Here is a 9,079-nt window from a genome sequence, read left to right on the forward strand (position 1 = left end):
TGAACCCAGCACTTAGTGTTAAGTTGTGACCCTAAAAGAGATAAAACCAAGTCCAAGCCAAGTCCCCCTAGCCAAAGCCAAATTCTGTTGCTGGACTTGGCAACTGAGATATTGGAAGTTCTTCTACACCGCTAGAGGACAGAAAGCAGAGGGCAGTCACGCTTCCTTTCCCTGGCTGCATGCCACCCTAGCTCAAATCATCCAGGACTTGGGCTCCACCCAGCCTGGTGTCTAATATAAGGCCTGCTCAGGTCACACCAGCAGCCCTTGGATGGGATCTCCTCACTGTGTGCCGATGCAGCTTCTTCCAGATTACTAAATAAGTAGTTCTTCAAAATGTGCATTTTCTGAAGAAACTTCAAGCAATCTATATTTTTAAGAGATCATATCTGTGAGTAACAGCAACACATTTTTTCCTAACCTTTGGGTTTGTTCAGATAGAGTGTATTTTTTTTCTGGAGCAGGTACTTTTATTTTCTGTTCCTTTTCTCTTTTTTACTTAGCTAGAGCATATGATTAAAAACCATTATTTTTCACTTCCTCCTTCTTCTTAAAAAAAAAAAGGAGTAATATACGGTCTTCCATAGCTTTCTCAACATCTTCCAAATGTATTGTTTGTATTTGAGTATGTAGTTTTTTTTCCAGCTGAATGTGTTAGTTGATTGCATTTTTGTTTATGACTGCAGATTTAACTGCAATTTCATGTAAGTTTTTAAGTTCCTTGTATTAGTTGATAAATTATGTTGCTTTGCACAAACCTGTTTTCACAGTGTAGAAGGTGAAGGAAAATCTGCACTACTAACCTGGAGGTTTCTCATGTGGTCAGAGATCTGCAGATTGCTGCTCACAGTCTCTTTGACACTAACTCACAAGAAAAGCCATGGCATCAGTTCCTTCTATTGGTTGTCTTCTGGCCAAAAACCAGTATTATCGAAGTAAGTTGTATCATTATTAAAGAATACGGGTTGAGAGTAATGGATAATGTTGGTGGAGTATTGCTGACCAGTGTATCACGTCTAGCCTTACCAAAGCACTGTCCACTCTTGGGAGAGAGTGGGGAGAAATCTCTGACCACCAATATTATCCAGGCTAATCTCTTTATTAGGCCATAGTGTGCCCATAAAATCATAACAAAAGCAAGCTTGTAGTTCATAGACTTCAGTTCACATACTTTGAATTCTATAACGCACATTAAAATTTTGCATAAATAAATATTATTCAATTTTTTTAGGACAGACTGGATAGTATGATTCTTGGTCAACTTCTATCTGGCCTGTGTTTTTTAAATTATTTTTTCTGTCTTATTTTAACCATATATCTCTTACCTTAAAAGTTGAAGAGAAAATTGTAGATGTTTTTAAACAAGGATATTGAGAAATTTCATAAATTGAAACAAGCACTCCAAACAAATTGAACCTTACTGAAGTCTCTATATCAATAAACTGTAGAAAAATCTTACTTTAACTATTTATAGCATTAATTAGCAACATCTGTGGATTTATTTTGTTTTTTGTAAAGAGGTTAATCTATGCTCATTAACTTACTATTCTATCAAGAAAAAATATTTTTGTTGATGTAAGTTCTTGTTGGCTTGGAACTTGCTATGTAGCCCAAGCTGCCCTCAAACTTTTGTCTAACTGTTTTAGTCTCCTGAGTTCTGGAAATTCAGGCATTTGTAACCTTAATGGCTGTATTGCAGTCTTTAAAAATATTTAGTTATTTAGAAGTCTAAAATACAAATAAAATATCCTCCTAAATTAATTTCTTAATTCAATAAACTTGATAATTATTGTAAGTTTTTAAATATATATATAGAGATCTTAGATAGATATGTATATATGTAACATTTCTAAGGTATTGCAATAGTATTCACTAAATTTTTCTTTTCCTCTACCTCCCTCCCTCCTTCTCTCTCTCCTTCTCTCTCTTTCTTTCTCTCTCTTTCTGTCTCTTTTCCCTCTCTCCCTCCCTCCCTCCCTCCTTCCCTCCTTTTTTCTCTTTCTTTCTTTCTTTGTTTTCTTTCTTTCTTTCCTTCCTTCCTTTCTTTCTTTTCTTTCTATCCTTTTTAGTTTTTTGCTGGTCCTAGGGCTTGAACTTTGGGCTTGGATGCTGTCCCTGAGCTTCTTTTTGCTAAAGGCAAGCAATTTACCATTTGAGCCATAAATGCCACTTTTGGCTTTTTCTGTGATTAATTGGAAATAAGAGTCTCACAGACGTTCCTGCCATGGCTGGTTTTGAACCATGATCTTCAGATCTCCTTATGAATAGATAGGATTACAGGCATGAACCATCAGTGCCTGGCTAATATGCATTAATTTTTTTTTTGTGTCCGGTCGTGGGGCTTGAACTCTGGGCCTGGGCGCTGTCCCTCAGCTCTTCAGCTCAAGGCTAGCGCTCTACCACTTGAGCCATAGCCCCACTTCCGGTTTTTTTTCTTTTTGTTTATGTGGTGCTGGGGAATCGAACCCAGGGCCTCACGCATGCAAGCCAAGCGCTCTACCACTGAGCCATCTTCCCAGTCCCATATGCATTAATTTTTACCTCTTAAGTTTTTGAGTTTTTTTCAGTTGTTTCTATTTATTAGTTTTATTGGCTGATGTTGGTTATAGTAGGAATTCCATTATTACAGCTCCATGCCTGTTTACACTGTCTTCCAATCAATTTCACCCTCAATTTTTTAAAATTTGACATCATTTTGAATTTTGTATCTCTGTTTAGATAGATAGTTATACATATACATAGACAGATCAATAAATAGAAGAGATAGAAGCTTTTTCAATGATAGATTTGATCATTTTTGATTCATGAACTAGGAGTAAATAATTTCAAACCATCCTACTCAAGATTTAGTATATAACTAATATGTGGTGTTTGTTTTCTATTCATTTCTTTATTTTTGTTTCTCATAGAATCAAGTATTTCTTCAGTCAGTTCATTATCTAACTCTGAATCTATTAACTTCATAGAAGATGACAAATCTCTGCAAGGTACTTACTTTATTTCTTATCAGTGTCATCTTTATTATTTCTCTTTGTTTTTAATATCTCAAATTTGTTTGATGGAATTTACTATGAATTTTATTTGATAGGGCTACCTGAAGTGACAGAACCTACCTGGTGGTTAAAATCCTTTTTCAATTCTGAGCCTGTGCTTTCAAGTGTAAGAAGCAAGGATATGTTTGCTAGTGGGTGAGTTTGGGCCTCTTAAATGAAGGAATTTCTTACTTTTCCAAGCACAATGCTTATGATAAGTGTTATACAACATTCATGGTAACTTGTGCTTCTGTCATTTGGGTTAAGAAGCATACCTAAGGGATGGAGATGGTCATAAGCAAGTGTTCCTCACTGGGGATTTTGGGGATCTTGCTATCAGGAAGGTCTGAGCACATGCCCTAATTCAGTCACTGAAGACTATTTAAGTCATATGGCAGGGCTGGGAAGGTGGTTTGGTGGTAGAGCACTTGCTTTGCATGAATAAGGCCCTGAGTTCGTTTCCTCAGCACCACATAAGCAGAAAAAGCCAGAAGTGGTGCTGTGGCTCAAGTGGTAGAGCACTAGCCTTGGGCCGAAGAGCTGAGGGACAGAGCCCAGGCCTAGAGTTCAGGCCCCACGACCAACAAAAAAAAAAAAAAAAGAAAAGAAAAGAAAAAAAAGAAAAAGTCATATGGCAGCTTTTATCATTGTTTGGAATTGTGGACTGGCAATCAGAGTCAAAGTTCTAAATTTGTGTTTCCGACACCTTCAAGAAAATACTAACCATGATCCAGTTGTAATCCTAGATAGCCTTTTTGTCTTCCTACCAGGTTTGACTAGCCTCTGTATGGTGTCAATTACTTGATAGGTTGAATTTCTATGTTTATTTCTACCTTTTTATGTTTTAACTCTAATACACAGAGTAGAGAAATTTAAAATTTAAATCTTTTTCTTATTTTTAAATAGTTGTACAAAGGAGTTGCCATTTAACCAAGCAGGTTATGAGTACAATATAAGTTGATCAGTGTCAGCTCTTTCAACATTCTCACCAATCCCTTCATTACCCACCTTTTCCCTCACTCTTCTTAATTTTGTAGGATATACATTGGATTCTTTCTTGCATTTCTCCCTCTTGTCCTCTTCATTAATTCGCCTCTTTTCCCTCGAAACCATCCCATCCCACCCCTTTGGAGTACTTACTTCGTTGTGTTATATTTTGCTGAACTTTGACTTTTCTTTTCTAAGGAATTCAATTTATTTGAGTTCTCCTTGAAATCTATCATATTTCAGTTAATACATTTATATATATATATATAATTGCATACCATCTCATATATTTTCTTATACATTTATAAGCTAAATCAAGCTTCCATATAATAAGGGAAAACTTATACTCTTTGTCTCTGTGGTCCTGACTTCACTTAATATAATTTTTTCAAGGGCTTTCCATTTCTTTACAAATGGTACAATATCATTCTTTCTAATGGATGAGTGAACTTATTCTAATTTTTTAAATTCAATTTTAAATAGTTGCACAATTGATTTCAGTTCAACAAACTAAATTATGAGTACAATGCATCTTGATCAATGTCATATCTTTCATTGTCCTCCCACGTCTTATTCATATATTTAAGTGCTGTTTTGTATGGTAGAAACACTAATAACTTCCTATCAAATGCAATGAAAAGAATGTAAAATGATGCAGTTTATAGCTTCTGAGGTTAAAACATTTTTTCCTGAATTTTTAAAGTAAGTAAACTTGATATACAATTAACATTTTAATAGTTGAAAAAATCTATATAAAGGCTAATTTTTGAAGCATATTTTACACCTTATCAACTTCACTGATTTAAATTATCTAGGGTGTTTATTTCTCCACCTCATTTTGACTAGACAGAGACAACTAAGCTTTCTAAAGACAGATAAAGACAGATAGGCTTTTTAAAGCTATATACTTTCCATTGCCATCCAGTGAGCATTGTGTATTAGCTAACTTCTCTCTAATGCTCATAGTTCAGTCTGACAATCAAGATCTACTGCTGAAATGCTCCAGATCTGAAGCCTAACCTAGGATACCTCTCATTCAGAAGAAGCTTCTCCATTGTCAGAAGACAATCTTGTCAAGGTTTCAATTATGAGATGAGATCACAATGCCACCAATATGGTAAAACTGCCAGCTTTGTCCTCAATACTAAGATCACTGCAGGCAACATCAGCCACTTGGAGAATACTTGAAAAATGTGATATTAGTGATTTGTACTTCTTAATATAATTATTATACAGATATTGTGATTTAAAGAAAGTAGCTTTTTCACTATGCATGTTATTATTACCTAAAAGTTTTAGGTAAATTTGTTTGTGTCTGTTCATTTTATAATGCCTTAAAAATCAAGTATCCATGTTTTTGAAGTTACAAATATCAAACATAATCCTTAAGTAAATCTGTTGTTAAATAAGATTGGATAGTTTAAAAGTTATCATTTCAAATATTTAACAACATGGACAATTATAATGATACAATGTTAAGATAGAAACCAGTAAAAATAAAACTACAAGTGGATACAAATACATTGGAAGAAACCTTACTATACTGGAATGGTAACAGTAGCTACTTCTAGAGATGGGATTGTCAGTAATTTTAATGTTTTTCTTCATATGTTTTTCTGTATTTAAAAATTTTTTAATATGACAATTTTTGTGTAATAATAGACAATAATAAATGTTAATATAAAAAGAAACACTGCAAACTGAATGTTTATATTTCTTGTATTAAGTAGAATATACCCTACTTTCCTCAGTATTAAATATTTAGTTATTGACTTCTATTGAAAAGTTTATGTAAAATGTGGGACTTAGCTGTTAGAGATGTTGAATTAACTTAGAGTTAGGAGTCTCTACAGTCACCTGGCTAATGTATGAAACATCAGATAGAACATCGTGATTGTCAAAAGGACCAGCTTGTTACTGAACTATACAATCAGAACAGCGTATCAAGACTGACAGACACTCTTCTAAATGGGAAGTGCATTTCTCAAATTCTGTGTTCCTCTATCCTATGGTTGTCAGTGAAGGAATGAAAATACCACTGCAGTCCATATCATTATTTATGTTATGGCTTTCCCAGCGAGTGCTTATATACGTGCTTTTGCTTTTCAGTGTTTTTTGAAAAATTGAACAAAACAGAGATCCTGCAGGTAGTCTTGGAGAGGCAACACTAAACTTTTGGTCAAAGAACAGCATGATTGGGATTGGGGGGGGGAGGGGAGAGGCTGGGAAGGGATGTGAAGGGTAAACAAAAGGAAGAGGCTGCAATGCTTGGTAAGAAATGTACACATTATCCTGCCCATGTAATTGTAACCCCTCTGTACAGCATCTTCACAAATAAAAAAAAAAGAACAGCATGATTTGGGAAGTATTTGAGGCAAGACAGAAAATCAGATAGAGATTCGGACAGAGACTCCCACACTGCAGAGGTTCAGATATGAGCACTGACCAGCATAGTCAAGAAAGAAACTGAGTATGGCTAAGCAGAGTGAGCCAGAGAGAAGAAGGAGATGAGCCTGAGGGAGAGGAGGCCAGAGGAGTTTGGAGCTTTCCCTAAGTCACAAAGTCAATATGGTCTCTTTAACACTGGTGAATGACATTTCACTTAGCTATAATGGCAAGTCATGGAATCGTTCCACACCTTCATTTCCCAACTTGTAAAACAGAGATAGGACTATTTGCCTAGTAGGCTTGTTATGGGGATAGAGATTTTGCCTAAAGTGTCTCCCACAGTGACTGGCACACACTATTTGATGGTTTCACATCCTCATTCCTAAACTGCCATCTAGGGCATTGCTCTGGTCTACTTTGTATAAATCCTCAAAAGGCTAGGATTCATGGTTTTGACTCTAAATTGATCTCAATCAAATCCTAATACTGTTCACTATTCCTCCTCTAAAAAGAGAAAGGCAAAAACCAATTTGGGGCTTGAGCTAGTGGGGATTCACTCCTAGAGCTGCCAAGTGGTGGATTCCCCCAGTCACGTGGGAATGGAGTAAACTCCATACCAGAAACCCAGCTCTGCCAAGAATGAAAAAAGGACAACAAACTTGGTGGGTTACCTGTAGTCTCTGTCACAGGAACATGCTAAATCTCTACACAATTCCACATTGTTTGTTGCCAGATTGATTTGGGGAGGTATATTTTAAACTTGGGCACATAAAATGACAGAAATGTATGCTCTCACAGCTCTGAATGCTGGAAGTCTAAAGTCAAGGGGTTGTGGGGACATGTTACTTTTAGAGAAGACTCTTCTTTTCCTCTTCCCAGCAATGTTTGGCATTTGGTTGCATCATTCCATCTCTTTCTTCATCTGTGCATTGAATTCTTCTGCATGAGTGTCTCTGTGTGTCACTGAAAGTTCTTATTTTAACGGCTCCATGACCTCTACACAGATTTTCGTTCAATACATCTAGGAGGGAGTTTGGGAATCTGCAAGTTAATAAACACCACAGATGATTCTTATAAATTCTGGCAGTTAAAAACCATTACCGTAGGGGGAAAAATCTGCCTGAAGTTAAGAATAGTAGTGTACTTGCTTGATGTACATGCTTGGTGCTAAAACAGGAAGAATACAAGTTGGAGGCCAGCTTAGGATATAAGCCCCATCCCTACAATTGAAGGGGGATGTCATTCTTTAAGTCTAAAGCTCATTTTTGTACAGCCAAGATGGTTTGAAATGCTTATTTATCCTTTCCTATCCACATGCCAGGTATAGCCACTCACCCCAACGTGCTAAATAGAAAGTTGAGTAGTGGTGAGTGTCAGAGAAAGCTTTATTAATTCAGAGCAAAAGACAGTCTGCCACACATCAGAGAAAGTAGTAAGCATTTAATAGGGCTGCGAGAGTGATCCAAGTTTCAGTAGGTTTTTCCCACTTATCATTGAATTGGATTTTTCTTTTTTTCCTTCCTCTTCCATTTTTCTTTTCTATTTTTTAGCTGTAATTGAATTTATACTCAGGGCCTCACTTAAGCCATGTCCCCAGCCTTAAGTTGGCATTCTTTTCTTTCCTTTTTTTTTAATTATCTTTAAGTAATGATGTTTGCATTTTAAAGAAATCTTTCCTCCCTTTTTTGGTTGGTAGACACTGAGCCTTGAACTCAGGACCTCTTACTTGCTCAGCTTCTTTGTTCATGATTACAGTCCTACCATTTTACTTTTTTTTATTTTGTTTTGTTTGTTTACTTTGCCTTATTTTGTTTTTGTTGGTTACTTTGGAGATGGAGTCTTTTGAACTTTTTTGCCCCTACTGGCTTTGATGCTCAGCCTTCTAGAAATAATCTCCACAGTAGCTAGAATAAGAAATGTGAGTCATTATTACCAAGATCTTTCTCTTCTTTTAAGAAGTTTTATTCTCATGCAAGACAGAGACCAGTGACCCATTTGGTTTTGGAGACATCATGGCACCACCCTACACTTGGGGAATTCTCATTCTCAAAATAAGAGTAGAAAGACAAGGATGAGCATTTTTCAATATGTGTTAGTACTTCAGGGTCCCTTATTTATTTCATAAAGATCAGAAGTCCTACAAGAACACCAACATCAACACATATGAGCTCTTTCAGAAGCTACAAGAAAGAACGAGTTTCTTCACTTTTCCCTAGATACTTCCCACGTTCGTCACCTGTAACTCCTCTACCCAGATTCAAGTCAGCCAAGAAGGATCATGTCTTCACAGTGTGTCCTTATGAGACACTTTTGTATTTCTCCTTCAATCACTATAGAACCACTACAACAAACCAGCATTATTTCCACATCTGTGGCTCATAAACTTAATCATATTTACAGTCTCTCTTGCTATTTAAAGTAGTATTCCAATTAGGCAAAATCATTCTGCCTATCATTAAACCATTGTAGCAAAGACAAATCAGGCCTGGGTACATAGCCTGGGTAAAAGTCTAAGACCCTTCTTGTTCTTGCTCCTTCCCTGTGCTTTGGTACAGTCAGTATTTATTCACTTTCACTCCAGAGCAGCTTTGGTCAAGCTTCTAATCTCCTCTCACACCAAGGGATCCAGGCATGTGACACATACATATCAGTCATATTTCAGTGTGTATCTT

General features: G+C 36.2%; 1 protein-coding gene across 1 annotated transcript; it reads left to right on the forward strand.

The window, feature by feature from the left end:
- Positions 1–279: 279 nt before the first annotated feature.
- LOC105980445 (chromosome unknown open reading frame, human C8orf22) lies at positions 280–5,674 on the forward strand. Its single transcript, XM_013009278.1, has 5 exons — positions 280–391; positions 771–935; positions 2,910–2,987; positions 3,089–3,188; positions 4,986–5,674. The coding sequence occupies exons 2-5, from the start codon at positions 881–883 to the stop codon at positions 4,993–4,995; spliced, it is 243 nt and encodes an 80-aa protein (XP_012864732.1). The 5' UTR covers positions 280–391; positions 771–880; the 3' UTR covers positions 4,996–5,674.
- The last annotated feature ends 3,405 nt before the right edge of the window (positions 5,675–9,079 follow it).

The sequence above is a fragment of the Dipodomys ordii genome, unplaced genomic scaffold, assembly GCF_000151885.1.
Source record: "Dipodomys ordii isolate 6190 unplaced genomic scaffold, Dord_2.0 Scaffold9, whole genome shotgun sequence".
NCBI classification, from domain to species: domain Eukaryota; kingdom Metazoa; phylum Chordata; class Mammalia; order Rodentia; family Heteromyidae; genus Dipodomys; species Dipodomys ordii.

Excerpts from the sequence above, each read along its gene's own strand:
- LOC105980445 (XM_013009278.1), top strand. The coding sequence starts at position 881 with ATGGCATCAGTTCCTTCTATTGGTTGTCTTCTGGCCAAAAACCAGTAT. Across the intron at positions 936-2,909 it reads CAAAAACCAGTATTATCGAA|AATCAAGTATTTCTTCAGTC; the intron begins GTAAGTTGTATC and ends TGTTTCTCATAG. Across the intron at positions 2,988-3,088 it reads AGATGACAAATCTCTGCAAG|GGCTACCTGAAGTGACAGAA; the intron begins GTACTTACTTTA and ends TTTATTTGATAG.